This window comes from Lindgomyces ingoldianus, assembly GCF_010093535.1.
Source record: "Lindgomyces ingoldianus strain ATCC 200398 unplaced genomic scaffold BDR25scaffold_22, whole genome shotgun sequence".
NCBI lineage: Eukaryota > Fungi > Ascomycota > Dothideomycetes > Pleosporales > Lindgomycetaceae > Lindgomyces > Lindgomyces ingoldianus.
The window spans coordinates 545,699-561,778 of record NW_022985183.1 but is presented as its reverse complement, the minus strand read 5'-3'; the positions used below and the strand labels follow the sequence as shown (position 1 = coordinate 561,778).

Genomic DNA, 16,080 nt, shown 5'->3' with positions numbered 1-16,080 from the left:
TCATAGTCAATAGACTTGCTCCTCATTGCTCCCTGATCAGCGGTTGCGACAATAAGGTTATCTAAAAGGTTGTTGTAGTATAGGGCAAGCTCTAAGGCTACACTAACACGTAAATAGTAGCACAAACACGTTCCTCTAGCCCTTACGCGCGTTAGAGACTGCAACTTTAAAATAGTCTACCTTAATTATATACTGCTTACTTTTAAGCCTTATTAATTAAATTGTAACAGTTAAAAATGTAGTTACGTTTGTTTGCCTCACGTGATTGTAGGTAGAGCAAAAGTATTAATTGTACTACTTCCTGTTAGAAACGCTGATGGACACACATAATACAACACGCATTTTCACCCCACCACTGCTTACCCGATGCAATAGAAGAATCTAGTAGTCGGTAGGGCTCCTTCATGATAAAAAATTCGAGGGTGGCGGAGAAGCTGTTGCCCACATGAGAAATGAAGGTTCTGGAATTGACTTAGAGAAGGATGAAGTTCTTGCCGTTTGAGACGACCTCATTCACTGGCCGGGCAATTATTGACTCGATTCTTTATCTAGAAAGTATTTTCTGCTAATGGCGCTTGCTACTGTCGTGCTCTAATAGTGGCTATTCCTCAACCGCCTGAAATTGTCTCTCCTAATCATATCATTTCAACGATATTTAACCTCAATTCCTCGTCCGGACTAGGAAATCTTTCAGCAATCGTAAGAATTTTGCTTTTGTTCTTACTTCAGCTGCTGGAATTACATCAATTTGGAATCTGCGCAGGATCCACCTCCCTCAGCGGCCCCTTAAAGTACCGCCTCGCCCTTAGCATATACCACACCACACTAAACAGCACCACCACACCAAAAATTAGAATACTGAAATTCGCATTCTTAGCCGTTGTAGGCGTTTGCGGAGGCCAAAAGCTCCAGAAAAGCATGAAAATCAGATAGCCGCACGCGAAGACATTATTGATAGTGCCGAGCGGCTCCGGCAATCTCCAAGGTCCCCACACCATGCGATCCGCGTCGGAAATGGAGCAGTCGCCGGGCTGAAGCGAGCCGTCGATGCGGCGCCAGAGAAGGAGAATGCAGACTAGGAGGTAGGTGCTGAAGAGGGCGACAACAGTGAGAGATAGAAGGGCGTTGAATGCAACTGAGGAGCCGAGGACGATGAGAGAGAAGAGACAAGTTGTGAGGAGAGTTACGCAAATAGCTGGAACAGGGAGAGAGTTCTTGGAGAGCTGATAGGGCGTAAGCAAAGACCCCCATACAGATCACGAAGGCAGGTTGAGACATACCCGGAATAGGAACTTGTGGCCAGGTAGCCCTCGATCCCGCGAGAAAGACCACAATATTCTAGAAGCAGATGCATATGCGCCGACGCCGCTCGCAATGCCCATGAATAGGATAATGGACGCCATTATACAAGCTCCAGCTGTGGATTTTACCGCGGACCGAAAAATCTCAATGAAAGGGTAGAATAAAGTTTCCTGCGCAGCTAGAGCTTTTTCTAAGTCGCCGATGCAGAAGATCATCGCGATAGCCATTGCAAGTGCAAGCGTTCCGTTGATGAGCATCGTGTACGTGAGCGCCTGAGGCACTACCGTTGCCGCACATTGAATCTCTTCGGACATCTGAAGCCGTCAGCTTGAATAGTCATCGATTTTAAAGATTGATAAGTCAGAAAGACGAACATGTACCGCGCTATCAGCACCCAAAAGACTCATAGCCGTCGTCGGCAATCCCACAAAGAACGATATCGCTTGGCTATTCCACCCCCCCTCGTTCAAAAATGTTGTGAACACGAACGACGGATCGCTATGCGGCGCGAAATACACAAGCGGAATCAACACACAGAAGAATCCTACCAGGTGCACGATTAAAATGATGCCTTCGAAATTGACTAGCACACGGGAAGTCGTGGAATTCAGAGCCACAGCCACCAGCATAATACACCAGATCAACAGAACTGTGTGCCACGTCTTCGGGACATATGTTGGATTCGCCAAGATAACGATTCCTTGTGTGAGAGTCCCAAGAAGAAAGCTAGTGGACGTCGCGAAGACCTGCCAGGCGAGGACAGTGAGCCATGCTAGACACACCCATCACGATTAGCAACTCTTCATATATCAGTAGAAAAGGTTGGGAAACCCACCTGTCAAATACGCCAGAAACACATTGCACGATTTCGGCGCCATCATCGCGACCCAATGGTACTGCCCACCTGCCGTCGGCGCCATACTAGCCAATTCTGCGATCGCAGCGAACGTGCTGAGCATCCCGAGCCAATTGACGAGAAAACCCCATATGACGCCAGCGGGACCGCCGTTAAGAAGGCCGCCGACGGAGGTCACGAGGATGCCTTCCCAGGATATCAGAGACGAGCAGGAGAAGCCTAATATGGACATGAAGCCGAATGAGCGTGGCAAGAGCGCTCGTTTTCCGAGGCGAGCGAGATAGGCATCGTCGCTTGAGGTAATGGGGTGTTCTTGAGATGAGAGATTAGAAGTGTTGTTTCGGTCGAGGCCAGAGGTCATGGAGGTGGTGTGCAGTTCGAAGCCTTTGTCAGCCATTGCGATGGAGATGTTGAACTTGTGGTAGGTGTGTATTCTGGTGTTGAATATTTACAACCGCTTCGACCGAAGAACGTCCACATCAGAAATTGAAGGAGTGATTGCCGCTCTGAGGCCAGCAAAATGTAGTTTCACACCAGTAGCGTCGGATTGACGGCAAGCGACGGCCAGCAGCGTGAGCTCCGAAGATCCTCTCACACTACGTTAGGATTCGTTGAACCGATCACCAGGACCTTCGGGGTCAAGATCCGACAGGATGGGACGAGTCTGGAAGACGATTTTAGAAAAGCTAAACCACGTTATGGGATAACGGGGATGCACGACTCTACCTTGTTCAAGTTACAACACAGCATTATAAACGCTTGCTCTGAGGTCGTGCTAAAAGGAGTGGGAAGCTGAAATCGGAAGGTAGTACATAGTCAAAATGCAAGAACTGTTTTCACATTTCCGACAATACGGATGTCGAAGGGAGGAATTGATGAGTTTGGATAGTTCCAAAGCGTAAACTTCTCCAGCTGCTCACCGGAAAGCTTAATCAGTTGTGCAACGAGACACCACGCTAGCCTCGGAGAGCGTGCTCCGATTGATATTGATCTCTATCTTCTGTGTTACAATGGTATCATACCATATTTCGGACCTATCAGAGACATGCAGTGCGCAATTAAGACTTAGTAACCTTCACAACTCCCTATATAACCATTTATTTTACCAGACATTATTGTGCACTCTACAATTAACTCCCATATCTTCCTCTTTGAATCATACTCCATCTGCAGGGAGCAAGGATGTGGCTTGATCTCCGTTGATGCATAATAATTCTCACCTCGGTACATCGTGATGTGCTCGCCCTGTGTGTACCGCAGCCTTGCACCAGATGGAACCAGCACTCTAATCGCACGAGAAGATGGTGTCCAATAGGTCGCGGCCTAATATATGCGATGAGGTTGTTAGGGCTCGCAATCCACCATGTACTTTTTTTGGTGCAGGTCTACCTTGAAGGCTTGATCGCCGTTTCTTTCGATTGACAGCGCCGTTTTCGCATCGCTCATTCTCCACCCGACGAGAACTTTAAAACATTATGTCTGCTTCTACTTCGGATGCTTCCGAAGGAATCAGAATTACGGATTCAGATCTTAATCCTCTTGTTCAAGTTACCACATGGCTGTGCTTAGCGATCATGACGCTCATGCTCGGTTTCCGTTTCTTGACGCGATTATTTCTGAAGGCGAGTAGAGAGTTTGGCGCGGATGATATTCTGGTTATCTCGGCCTATGTATGAGCTTTTTATTAGCTGAGTCTGTGAATGGATTCGTGCAGACTAATTCCGAGCAGTTGTTGGCACTTGGGGAGTCACTGACTTTTCTCGTCCCCGGAAGTGGCGCTTTTGGTAAAGACATAGATCTGGTTTCTGGGTCTGAGCTCCGCAACGGATTAAAGGCAAGAAATATGATTGCTGAATGTAATCGATGGGAATTGACTTTCGCGCAGGTGAGATATGCGGGCAGTATTCTCTTCTTGGCCTCTCTCGCATTTGCGAAGACCTCTCTCTGCGCCAGCTTCCTTGCGCTTTCCCCGGACGAGCGACATCGTAAAGTGACGTACAGTCTCGGTGGTCTAATAATACTCTGGGCAATATCATCAATTTTCACAGCAGTGTTCCAATGTGGGCCAAAACTCCCATGGAATACTGATCATAGCAAGTGCATCAATGAGGTGAGCGCTCTTTCTTCAACCTGGGGGTGGACAAATAGCACCGTACATTAACGAATCTATAGAAAGCATTTCTCGAATATTCGGGCGCCACAAACGCACTGACAGATCTCCTCCTAGTCTGCCTCCCAGTCTGGATAATCTACCCTCTCCAAATGCCCATCAAAACGCGCTTAACTGTGATATCTTTCTTCATATCGAGAATCTTGTACGTTTCTTTCCCACCCGTTCCAATACCGGTCCATACCCCAATCGCGATATCCGCTAATGCCTTTCTAGGGTCATCGTAGCAACAATTTTCCAAATGATCTACACCCGCCGTCTCTTCACCCACAACTGGACCCACGCATCGGTGACATACCTGCTCTGCACGCAGATTCTCCAACTCCTTAGTATCTCAACCGTGTGTGTCGCGTACTTTTGGCCGTTTATGAAAAGTTTGAGATCGGGACTTATGTGGTCGGATACGACAACTTTTTCCACGCAGTATGCCTTGTCAAATGTAAGTAATGTAAACGGAGGGCAGGGGTCTAGAGGGAGGGCGATTACTGCGTAGGGAAGGGTCGGTGCGGAAGAGTCTAATTTGTGGTCGTGACATTTGTGAATATTATTTATATTGTGATAAGCATATTGAGGGAGTTGATACGGAGGCATGTGTCGATGCATTATCTGACGTATTCTGAAATAAATTGAATACATTCGTCGTTTCGATCACGCATTTCGTCTGATAATTGGATAGTATTGGCTCCAGCCGCTCATTAGAAACGAAATGAGGTGGCTACTAACTCAACGCCATTAAGATCCAGAATATCCACGATATGAAAATTCGATGAACGAAGGAAGGGACTATCCCAGGCTCGTGCACGGCTCCGTCACGATAAACTACTCGTCGTCTGCCTCAGTACTTCAGGAAATCTCCACAGATCTTCATGTATCTATCCCTCTCCTCATAGTGGCTCAAGTGGCTCGAATTGTCAAGGGTAATCCACTTGACTTTCGGGATGCGACGGAACCAGGGCTCAATGGTGATGTCCTGCATCTCATCATACTTGCCATTGATGAGCAGAGTTGGGGATTCGATATGGTAGGCATCAGTCGAGGAATCCCAATGCTTGAGCCAGCCGGTGATCTGGAATTCAGAAGGTCCTTGGCTAGGAAATGCGTAAGCCGTAGTTTTTGTCTACAATCGCCAGGTAGAGGGAAGTTTGAGAGGTAGGCGCAGACTTACACAGTCATATAACTCGTATTATCATGCTCCAAGTGCCCAAACGCCTTAAGAATATCGTCTGGGAATGGGTCCAAGCGGCATACGTGACGCTTTAAGAACTCCATGCTCGCCGCCTTGTACTTGTCGCTCTCGTGATCTCCGCGACTCTCGCAATCCTCCAGCGTCTTCCTGACATCTTCAGGCAGTTCTTTCAGCAAGAGATTCGCAGACTCCTGGTACAGCGCTCCAGAAGCAGGTCCACTCGAGATGATCAGCTTCTTCAGACCGACAGGACGCTTCGCAGCATAAGACCCGACCAGCATCCCGCCCCAGCTCTGGCCGAGGAGATGATATCCTGACTGTCGTAGTCCGAAGTTGTCGATCAAGTTGTCGAGCTCGGCCCAGTACAGCTCGATGCTCCAGAACAGCTCATCGCCCATCTTCTCCTTGAAGTGGGTGGACTTGCCACAGCCGACTTGGTCGTAGAAAATGAGTGGGATGCCATATTGTTCGTAGAGGTCGGTCAAAGAGAGAAGGCACTCGTGGCCGGCGCCTGGACCGCCGTGGCAGAGGATGAGAGGTGGAGACTTGGTGACGTCTCCGATGGTCTTGTACCAAGTATTGGTGAGCTTGTCAGTACCCGGCGCAGCGAACGGGATCTCGCCCTCAGAGATGGAAAGTGTGGCCATTGCGGCTATCGATAGTTTTAGTTTTCCTTGAGAAGATGGAGGGGTTTTACGGGAGGTGTAGAGAAAAAGGTTGATTGTGAGGAATATGAAGTGCACAAAAGGGAAATGCAGGGTCGACGTCACGATGGAGCCAGAAGACGAAGAGGGAAAGTACGCGGTGAAGGTGACCAATCACGGCGGGGCATTCAACGATTCCGCGACTTCGGGTAGCACGAGCGCTGTGAAGGACAAAGGTCGTGTTGCAATAAGAATTTTAAGTACAGCCGTTGGAGTAACGTCGTTCATTCCGGCCCCCAAGACGGATGTATGCAGCTGGAGCCGTCATACAAGGACAAGTATGGAAACAGTCAACAGATCACCGGGTGTGACCTCTCTACGTCTCAAAGTAATATCTCTACGACTCATGCAAAGTGGTAAGACGGTATCTCGCCTGGCCTCTCCTCACAGCCCTCCCCCTTGCCCATCCATCTAAACTCTTCCAATCAACACATTTGTGCATTATGCCGGTAGTCGGACCCAAGTCCACTTTGGGGCCACTTTCGCTCCAGACCCACGTCGCAGAGTAGAACCCAGTATTTGGATTGCACATGAGAGCTTGACGCAATGCTTCGATGCAGTGGTCTAGGAGCGAAATCAGTAATTAGCACTGGTGTCCACAACAGAGATAGAAAATTGGACTTGCCGGAGTGAGCTTTGGAATATATCCCCTCTTCGAGAGCCTTTTCTGATGCCCTGGGTCCGTAATAGTCCCAATGCACAACTCGTCGTAGGGCATCGAGGCAATGTAAATGGTGGTAAATTCCAATCACTCCCACATAATCGCCATTAAGAGTTTGGACTGGATATGTCACGTTCTCTTCAAGTGCTTCAAACTCATGCTCCGGAATGTGGATGTTTTGCGCTATGCAGTCGTAATCAGCATAAGTTTGAATGAGATCAGAGAAATCTAACCATATAGCAAGTCATCCCATAATGCATCGAGAGAGTGACCGGGGGGAAGCGCCCAAGGATCAGCCAAATCTGACCACTCCGGGCGGTACTCATATTTGAGGAGAGTCGAGGGGACTAGCGAAGGAAATGTTCCTCGACTCATTGACTGTACACCTTGGCCAAATTTTGAGGCGAGCAGTGAGGCAGACAAAGTCACCGCCTCCCCCACAAAGATGAAAATTAGAAGTAGATAACAAACTCTCGTTGCCCAATTAGTTTGATTCGAACAGACTGAGCATCTCAAACGTTGATCTTCGCAGTCGTCAAGTGGCTCATCACCCACATTGGAATATTGCGCAGGAGTGTGTGCACTCCCTCGATAGTTTTTCGAGAAGAACATTGGACGGATAGAGAGGGAGTGGGTAAGAAAAGTGGCAATGAGCCGAAGAGCTCGCTCATATGCTCGCTAGAAGGTAGAAGAAGTGGGATCTTCTTTGACACCTTCTCCAACTTAGAATTTCCTAAGATTCTCTAGGCACCGAGTGCCACTCAGCTTTCCTGCACACCTCCTAAGACACATCCGCAACGCAAACTCCACACTGAAACATCCCCATTGGCTGTAACTAGACAGGGAGTACTGAGAAACCAATATCGTTCGGACTGTTGGCGTGTTTGGGGTCGGAATGCAGTGTATTGCATGTTGCAGCACCTTCCCGAGAAATCGCGCTTCGATAATATGAGGGAATATCGGTGTATCTAGTCGCAATCAATCTGTCCAATTATCAAGATTTGCGACAACCCAGGCTCTGGGAGTTTGCGTGGGAGCAAATGGAATATTCTATAAAAAGGTGTTTGAGTCGATCACAATCCAGTGATTAGTTAGTGGAACGGATACCCTGCTCTCAGCTGGATCACGCGAGGCGCGGTTAAGGACACGGCGTTCACCTTTCGGCCGCTACAGAGGAAGGACGATCTCAACGGCACGTCCGACCCTGCGATTTGATTCCAAGTGTTTGGGGAACACTTGTTCCTGGAGATTGCTGCCTGTTGGGAAATGTTCCATTGGTGCACATTCCTACGGACTCCGAAACATATTGCTTGATGGTACAAAGAAACCATCACCGAATGTCTCCTACTGAGGGGGATGAATGCCTGATATCCCAACTAGGCGGCAAGATTCTGAACTTCCACCGAGGCTTAGGGGTCAGCTATTCTTGAGACCCCAAAGTAAAGCCTCCCCAACTCCTTCTCTTGGGCTATATAAGGTCTCCTCTTCCCGGATTGCGGTTCATTGCAATTTACTTCAAGTCACCAAATCATTCAAACTCCCTCGCTTGAACTACAACGACATCGCAAACACTTCCGGAACCATGTACAAGAAACTCATCATGCTTCTCTTGACATCTATCGCTCTCGCAGCGCCCCTCCCGGGTATGCCTACATTCAATTCTCAATCACTCTTCTACATCAAAAGTCTAACACTGATATGAAGGTAACTCGGATGTCGTCGCCCTTGGAAAACGGAATGATGGCGTAGACATCTTTCATTCTCTCTGCTTGGAAGACGATGAAGCGTGCGGGTTTAAAGAAAAGCGTACTGATAGTACTGGAATTGTCTTGCCTCCTTGTTTGGACGGCGAGGAATGCTGGAGCCAAGAAGGAGGAGCAAAGGGCAAGCGTACTGACGGCGTGGGTATCGTTTTGCCGCCTTGCCTTGAGAACGATGATGAGAACTGCTGAGGGAACCGCCACATTGGGGAAATAATGAAGAATTTGGGGGACTTTGAAATTTATTTGCGATAAAATTATATATAACAACTGCTCTTGATAAAGGGAGGTAATAAAGCTCTCTTGCCCCGCCCCCTTTTTGACTTCCTTTCGTACACCATCCTTCCCACAAAAATGAGAAACTCTTTTCAATATGGTGACTGGAGCTCGTTTCTTCCCATTTTACGATATTGAAATGACTAGATAGCTTGTGCATGTTTCATCTGCTGGGACGCTGAAGAGAAATCTAACCCACCATGCAGCCATTGCCTCAGTGGTATCTTCGAGTTTGAGATCTATTAAATCCATTCTATAGACTTCTCATGTAATTATCCGTCCAGCAGATAGAACGTCTGAGGACATACTAAATGTACAGAGTGTCACTACCTTTCTCCGGGGCTTACTCTGGAAACCCTCCACACGATATCCGCCTTCGAGTTTGTGCAGCAACCGAGGAAGCTTACTAGAAGACTTACCTCTTTTCTGGTAGCACCCAGTGTTATGCTTATTAACGGGGAAGAAGACCCACACTTTTGGATGGGTGCAGACTGAAAAAACATCCGAAGGGTCTGGCATTGTAAGTTTTCATGTTGAAACGTTCTGTGTATCGGGACAGTTACCACGGTGCAAATTTATAACAGCACCATTAGGAGTGACATTGGAGCTATACCTCTTGATGATTAAATGCTCATCAAAATTTCTTTCTTTTCGGATGGTAGTAGGTACGTTTGTAACGGTTTTCTAATGTCTGTCCTTCTCACACAATTGAGGATGCATTTATCTTGTATTTGTCTAGTATCTGTCTCGATACCTGTCCTTAGACATGTCCTGAGACCTGCTTCAGCATGTCTCTTTCTCTTTTTTATATAGAGAATGCTCATCTCCGTTCTCTAGAATCAACGAAGTCCTCATCCCTCCACACCAAACCCTTACAGTTATGAGCCCGGCCTTCACTTATGCTATCAATATACTGCGTTCATTCACCAATCTCTGCTTGTGTTCAGTCTTGGCATCCCACATCAGCGTCATGGACGCCGATACCCTCATCACTAAGGTAACAATCATCCTCAAACGACCTGCACAATGGGAAGCATAACTTGTCCTAAGACGTAGTACTGTGACATAGAGGTAGAAGCAGACGAACTTCAATGCTTCAAGAGCCACAGGCACCAAACCCTTCCGGCTGCAAAGCCGGATTTACAGGGCTTATCAACCTTGACGAATCCAAACAATCGATATTCTCCATGGACTACCAGCTATTCGAATGAGAGCTTGCCGAATACACTGCCAAGAATAAAGCTCTTGGTACACTGAGTGTTATCAAGGATAATCTCTTCCACATCTATGACTGCTTCACTACAGCCGAGAGATTGAGGAAGCTAAAAAGGGGTTCTGCTCCCTCTGAAGCTACACGGAACCGAGAACTCCTGACCAAATACAAAGACTTGTAACAGACCCAGAAGGAGATAGGCTCAAAGGCTTATGTCTATTATATCCATGCTAAACGCGGAGACAAACTTTAATCTTGAGCTCTTATTGGATACTTAGTGGGATATAATTCTACTGAGTCCTATCTGGTATAGATAGCAACAATGGATCGTGTTATTTGAACCCTAGATATGGTCTTTATGCTTGGAACAAGATATGAAGGAGTTAAGGGACTGCCAATCGGTGAAAAGCACAGGAACTTATTGAACTTCTGAATATTCCGGATACTGAGGAATTTAGTAATGAGATTAATTTAAAATGATCGGTAACCCATAAAGCAGGGATGTTCATGGCAACAGTCCACCCAACCCATCTGTTGTCCGCCTGTGCTGTCTTTCAATATTAAACTTAGCAATTAGTTCTCGATAGAACTCAGGATCTTCCCATTCATGACAATCAAGTGTGCCCAGATTCGCATATCCACGTCACTATACGAGAATAAAAAATCATTAGTTATCTTGTGAAGCTGTCTCTTCCAGTCTACAAGGCGGAAGAGCTCGAAAAGACCACGTGATAAGACAGTTTAACTGTGAATGTTTTATCGATTAGCAATATCAAGTGCGGATGCTCTGCATTTCACTTCGTTAGTTAGGAATGGAAAGTACATATCATACGTGGCGGCAAAATATGAGCATTCTTCCAAACCGTTTTCAATATAGGGCTGAAGCTTTAGTAGTTGTTCCTTAGCCCTATCAGTTAGTTGACCACCCTACCAATATCAACGCGCTTCTACGCACAATTACTCAACAACAACACAAGATAATAGAATGCATTTCTGTAGACCAAACCTGGAAATTCCGTGCTTTTTTTTATTTTATAGAAATCTAAAAGCTAAAGGCTGAGAAGAAATGTTAGCAAGACGAAGGGGGCTACACACAACAACTCAAAGCTTCCCTAGACCGTTCTAAGCTCTGTCTCATATCTTAACCCTCCTGTCCACACTACTATCGTCTCCGCTGGATGAGCAGATGCCTCTAGATTCCTGCTGTGAAACCCTGCGTATCCTAGGACATGTTAGAGAACGAAGCCCCTTCCGTGAGTCTAGTAGGGACAGAATAAAACTAAAACCATGCCCAGCACGGCCTCGCACCACTTCTCTCACAGACCAAAAGAAGTTGGCACATTGCAGTTGAAATCAAGCGATGAGACAGCAGTATCACAGTACAAGTCTACATTTACATTCCCCCCTCCTCCTCCGAACTATACCCCACCCTCAATTCACCCGGGAACCTCTCCCTAGGCCTGGTCGGCCTTAATAAGAGACTCCCACTCCTCAAACATCACCCAATCACCCCCGAAATCTAGCTTTGGGCGAGCTAGATTTCGAGACTCACTGAGTTTGGGCTGTTCCGGCCCGAAATTGCTCATTATATGCGTAAAATCTCGACGCCAGAAGCCACGGACACCTAACAGACCTAGGGAGAAAGAATTTTTAGTATGTATTCCACAAGTTAATATACAACAAGCAATAATTAGAACGCAGTCCCATGGTTGTAATTACTCGTACCAAGATCAGGCCCAAAGTTCCACAGCATAGAGTCCGGAATGAAAAGCGCAGACAGATCAGCATCGCTACCCATGCTCAAGTCAAACTGGGTGAAGTCGAAGTTGGGGTCGAAGCCAGCAGGCGGAATCGCCATCATCTCTGGTTGCTGTGGGCCCATAGCTGGATTGCTGTACCAGCCCTGCGGCATCGACTGCTGTGGTGGTTGAATCGCTGCGGGTTGAGACTGGGTTGAAGGAGTGGAGGCACTGCTGCCCATTGCGACTTCCGAGAGGAGGTGGAGGGGTGTTTGGTTCGCTGAGCTCTGCCTAGGGCGCTTGTTACTAGGCTTGCTCTCGGAACGGCGCTGTTCGTCTCGAATTTCCGTGGTGTCGATCTTCTGAGTGCCCTCTTTAATTTGCGCGAACCGCTCTTGCAGCCGCTTGGCTACGAAGTAGAACTTGCCGTGAGGGCTCTGTGCGTCGCGAGAGACGATTGCGTTGAACATATTAACCAACTTTTCAGTATAGGATTCAATTCCCAAGTGCTCCTTCTTTATGATAGTACCAACTTCGCCGGCCGAAGTGACGGACACCCACATCTTCATTAAACACACAATAGCATATATTGCGCGCACACCTATAGTTCATTGTGAGAAGCAAATTCGACCAGAAGCTGTCATGAACTCACAGAAAATGACTGGAAGAGTCAGGAGGATATCAAAAGGGACGCTTAGAATAGTATCTAGAATCCCATGGGTCGCAGTCAAACACTCGCCTAGAGCACTGATATGGGCTGGCCCGATAGCATCTTTCTTGGTGACACCAGAGGCAAAAGACTCGGAAGGAAAGGGTGGTTGGAAGTCGGCGACGCTTTGGTTGTGGTGAAGTGCGATTTCATGAACGTAAAGGTTTGTGACATGCTCGGCGAGTCGCAATGCAGCTGCGTATAGTTAGTGATAATCATCGTGAGGCAGCACGAAGAGCACTTTACGGTCGACCTGGTCCATCTGTGCATCTTGGTCCCTCAGTTGCTGAAGTTCGTTCTCAAAGATCTTCAAGGCATAGATGACCTTAGGCTCAGAGATAGACACCTCAACCGAGGGATCATCCATGCAGAACTGCACAGAGATATTTTCGCCAATATGGGCCATCTTGATGTGCTGGAGCAGAATTTTATCCGAAGGAAGTGCTTCGGTAGAGGTTTCGAGGATATTTACACTCTCCTCCATGTATTTTGTCCAACGAAGGAGAATGGGGCGCCGGAGGACCATTGTGATGCTCATGCAGAGGTAATAGCATACCAGGAATGTTCGTCGCGCTTCAATGCTACTAGCGTTAGGATGGCATCGACGAAAAGGGCCAACGGCAAGCTTCATGACATTTGGGGTTGCCGGTCTTCCAAGTCCGAGATCAAGGGCCATAACCGCGGCACAATTAACCATCATGTAGAAATTGTGCTGCTCGTAGTGCATTGGTGGGCGGTACCTGAGTAATATCAGTTTTGATCAAGTTAGGTGTTGCGCTCATGCCAGGCAGACTTACCATAAGACGCCCAATTGCAACGCCTGCACAATCTCCAGCGACTTCTCACCATTTCGCCAGATGATATCAGCAAATTGATCTTTCAACAGCTTCGTGAGCTCCCTCTGTACATCCTGAGGTACCAGCTGCTCAGCACTTCCATGAGATGAACCTGCCAGGATAGCTAAGAAGAGCAGTGGTTTCTTATCGCGAACTTCGCGGGCCGTAATTCCAGGGGAGAGCGGAACTGCGGGAAAGTGAGGGCAAATCTCCTGTACGTAGCGATTAAAGATGCGCTCGGCAGTATTGGATGTCATGAGACTATCGATTAGAGCATTGATGTAGGAATGATCTGCCTGTATCCCTTTCTTGTTTGTACGCTTCATCTCAGGGTGTTCAGCTAGGTCGCGATGGATGGCATCCATATCCTCCGGGATAGTCTGAATACGTGAGGATTCGAAGTCTTCGCCATGTAATGTACTCACAGGGTGTCCACCTCCATCACCGAGTCTCCTTCGCTTCGGATCTGGCCCTCGGTGTGTCTGTGCAGGCCCATAGCCTGGTGGTGCGTCTTGGGAGCGGCTGGGGAGGTGTGACCACTCATGTCTGATCATGCCCACTCCATAAGTGCCTTCGTCGCGAGGGTGCGGGGGAAAGCCGCCAGGAGCGGGATCGTACTGTTGTATACCAGCCAGAGAAGAGGACCCCTCAGTGGCGGGGCCCCCCTTCTGTGCGTGCAGTGTCGCAGTCAAGGCATCAATCTTGCGCTCGAGTTCTGCGACACGACTATCGGCCTTCTTCTGCCTCTTCCTCGTGGGTGGGGTAGTTACACTGATCAACTTTCAGTAGGCGAGCATAGAGAGATGATTCTAGAAGTACCCACCATGGCCGTTTCGCTTTTTCGCAGCGTTTACATGGCTGGTCTGGTCGTTGTTGATCGCAGCGGACCTTGTATGATGTCAGTGAGTGGTGAATGCAACTACAAAGGCGACTTGCCTTCAGACCTCGACAGGAATCGCAGGCTCTTGCACGCTTGAGGTCTCCTGGAGACTTGGCTGAGCCGGGAGTGTCATGGGTACTATGAAAGGTCAGTCAACTGAGCATGACGCGGACCTCGGCTAGTGGTGAATGCCGCTGCGATGGAGACACGTACCCCTCGTGGTCGACATCGGAGTCGTCATGCTCGTCAGAGGGGCCCTCGAGACCAGCTGGAGAGGTCTGCTCGAGAGCGGGATCGAGGTTGCTCGGCGGGGGAGCTTGGGCGAGATGTGGGGGCTGCGAGTGCGTGGTGGCGGGGAGATAGTATGGTTGATGGGTGCCGGCATTGTTCTGTAACGCGGGGCCTACTGGGTACGATTGCGAAAGGGTTCGCGGTGGAAGCGACGAGGCGTATTGTAGACGAGGGTCTATGGGGTCGGCCATGGCTGCTGCGTGCTCGGAGTCGAAGTTGTCGTCGGCGTCGGTGGCTGTCATGTCCGTCAGGCGCGGTGTTTTGTCCTGGAGAGACCAGGGGCTTGGCGCAGGCATCAAGGCAGACGGGCCTTATATCGCCGCCACCGACGTGAGAACAGGACAATGAAGAGAAACGCCCAGTGCCAGGTGCGAAGGCAGATGCACGGCGGTGAGTTCAGGGGTTTGGTAAGGTGGTGACCAAGTATCAGTTCTACGCCGTCAGGAAGGTCCAGACAAGGCCCTTTCTTACTGTTACTCAAGTGTTCCTCCTCTATTTACTCCTCATTGGCTCTCGACGAACCTCTCTCACACAGTGAACTGCAGGCTTGCACTGAAAACAACAGATTGTAGGTTTCCAAAGTTGAGACCACTACCTCGGGCGAACTTCCTTTCCACACTCGCCCATATTCTATCCCTAGACAAGCATCACTGCCTGTTCACGTTGTCTCATAGCCCCAAGGTGGCTGCTAACTTGCTGTGTGTCGATACCAATGGTTCCCATCATAACTTCCCCATTAACACCCTCCATTCATTCATCCGTAACAACACTCCTTGCTCGCGACGCAGATAAGCATTGGACGAAATCTAGCTAAAGTACTCCACGTCGTACCATGGAACCCCAATCAATCAATCTCTTCTCTCTGAAATTAGCACACACGAACCTCTTTTCGGAGACACATAACGTGCTACATTGAGCTCCAGCTACGATGCTCACCCAGAGCTAACAGGTGGAATGATGGCGACCTCATCCCCTTCCTTAATCATCAGGTTCAAATGCGGCGCCTCATCGCCGTCGATATCAATATACTCCAGGTTCACCGTAACAGCACAGCTGCTCAAGACCTTCTCGCCGATGCCAGGGTACGACTGCTCGAGTTTACCGAACAGGTAACGCGCCTTCACTGGGGCGGGCATATGTTCGGTCGACTTCCCGGTGAACGTCGAAGCGGCTGCAAAATACAGGATTGAGAAGTGTCCAGGTGGCAGCTTGCTAGACGCCATGTCGCCGGTTCTGGGAGGAATATTAGCTGCCCGATGCGATTCCAACGTGTTGAAACTACGAAACAGAAGGATTCTAGTCAGATATCAAAAATGTCTCCGCAACCAACGCCGGAACGCTGCTCAGATAATACATGCTATAATTAAGAAATCATCACCTAGAAAGAAGCTGAAAGAGCATGAGAGCATACGGGCTTACCCTGTTACTTTGTTGTAGGTTGTCGAGCCATTCTGGAGGCAGTGGAGGATGGGCGATGATGAGATTTCTCGTGCCAAG

At 48.5% G+C, this 16,080-nt stretch overlaps 7 protein-coding genes across 7 annotated transcripts; 2 read left to right on the top strand and 5 right to left on the bottom strand.

Annotated features, from left to right (window-relative positions):
• Positions 1-743: 743 nt before the first annotated feature.
• BDR25DRAFT_326365 (amino acid transporter) lies at positions 744-3,388 on the bottom strand (the record flags this gene model as incomplete). The annotated part of the gene is made up of 5 exons (XM_033692272.1): positions 744-1,223; positions 1,281-1,616; positions 1,677-2,074; positions 2,138-2,451; positions 3,321-3,388. 5 exons carry the CDS (start codon positions 3,386-3,388, stop codon positions 744-746), a joined length of 1,596 nt encoding a protein of 531 aa, XP_033545953.1.
• Positions 3,389-4,049: 661 nt separating this feature from the next.
• Positions 4,050-4,722, top strand: BDR25DRAFT_170427 (uncharacterized protein; the record flags this gene model as incomplete). Its single annotated transcript, XM_033684126.1, has 3 exons — positions 4,050-4,268; positions 4,331-4,473; positions 4,545-4,722. Coding segments are annotated over 3 exons (540 nt in total), but the record flags the coding sequence as incomplete, so codon positions are not given.
• A 441-nt stretch (positions 4,723-5,163) lies between these two features.
• On the bottom strand, positions 5,164-6,161 carry BDR25DRAFT_289307 (proline-specific peptidase; the record flags this gene model as incomplete). The annotated part of the gene is made up of 2 exons (XM_033688444.1): positions 5,164-5,416; positions 5,494-6,161. 2 exons carry the CDS (start codon positions 6,159-6,161, stop codon positions 5,164-5,166), a joined length of 921 nt encoding a protein of 306 aa, XP_033545951.1.
• A 394-nt stretch (positions 6,162-6,555) lies between these two features.
• On the bottom strand, positions 6,556-7,254 carry BDR25DRAFT_326363 (uncharacterized protein; the record flags this gene model as incomplete). The annotated part of the gene is made up of 3 exons (XM_033692271.1): positions 6,556-6,703; positions 6,840-7,062; positions 7,113-7,254. The coding sequence occupies 3 exons, from the start codon at positions 7,252-7,254 to the stop codon at positions 6,556-6,558; spliced, it is 513 nt and encodes a 170-aa protein (XP_033545950.1).
• A 1,155-nt stretch (positions 7,255-8,409) lies between these two features.
• Positions 8,410-8,858, top strand: BDR25DRAFT_304637 (uncharacterized protein). Its single transcript, XM_033690254.1, has 2 exons — positions 8,410-8,522; positions 8,584-8,858. The coding sequence occupies exons 1-2, from the start codon at positions 8,462-8,464 to the stop codon at positions 8,829-8,831; spliced, it is 309 nt and encodes a 102-aa protein (XP_033545949.1). The 5' UTR covers positions 8,410-8,461; the 3' UTR covers positions 8,832-8,858.
• A 2,844-nt stretch (positions 8,859-11,702) lies between these two features.
• BDR25DRAFT_51123 (uncharacterized protein) lies at positions 11,703-14,811 on the bottom strand. Its single transcript, XM_033698686.1, has 8 exons — positions 14,506-14,811; positions 14,349-14,430; positions 14,236-14,300; positions 13,838-14,183; positions 13,374-13,792; positions 12,823-13,316; positions 12,520-12,771; positions 11,703-12,468 (listed from the first exon to the last, which is right to left on the bottom strand). Exons 1-8 carry the CDS (start codon positions 14,772-14,774, stop codon positions 11,819-11,821), a joined length of 2,577 nt encoding a protein of 858 aa, XP_033545948.1. The 5' UTR covers positions 14,775-14,811; the 3' UTR covers positions 11,703-11,818.
• A 348-nt stretch (positions 14,812-15,159) lies between these two features.
• On the bottom strand, positions 15,160-16,027 carry BDR25DRAFT_264292 (Molybdopterin synthase sulfur carrier subunit). Its single transcript, XM_033686859.1, has 2 exons — positions 16,003-16,027; positions 15,160-15,816 (listed from the first exon to the last, which is right to left on the bottom strand). Exon 2 carries the CDS (start codon positions 15,804-15,806, stop codon positions 15,516-15,518), a length of 291 nt encoding a protein of 96 aa, XP_033545947.1. The 5' UTR covers positions 15,807-15,816; positions 16,003-16,027; the 3' UTR covers positions 15,160-15,515.
• Positions 16,028-16,080: the final 53 nt, after the last annotated feature.

Coding starts and splice junctions, on each gene's coding strand:
- BDR25DRAFT_304637 (XM_033690254.1), top strand. CDS start 8,462: ATGTACAAGAAACTCATCATGCTTCTCTTGACATCTATCGCTCTCGCA. Junction 8,523..8,583: donor TCTCGCAGCGCCCCTCCCGG/GTATGCCTACAT, acceptor ACTGATATGAAG/GTAACTCGGATGTCGTCGCC.
- BDR25DRAFT_264292 (XM_033686859.1), bottom strand. CDS start 15,806: ATGGCGTCTAGCAAGCTGCCACCTGGACACTTCTCAATCCTGTATTTT.
- BDR25DRAFT_51123 (XM_033698686.1), bottom strand. CDS start 14,774: ATGGCCGACCCCATAGACCCTCGTCTACAATACGCCTCGTCGCTTCCA. Junction 13,793..13,837: donor GTGATGGAGGTGGACACCCT/GTGAGTACATTA, acceptor TCACGTATTCAG/ACTATCCCGGAGGATATGGA. Junction 13,317..13,373: donor TTGCAATTGGGCGTCTTATG/GTAAGTCTGCCT, acceptor GATATTACTCAG/GTACCGCCCACCAATGCACT.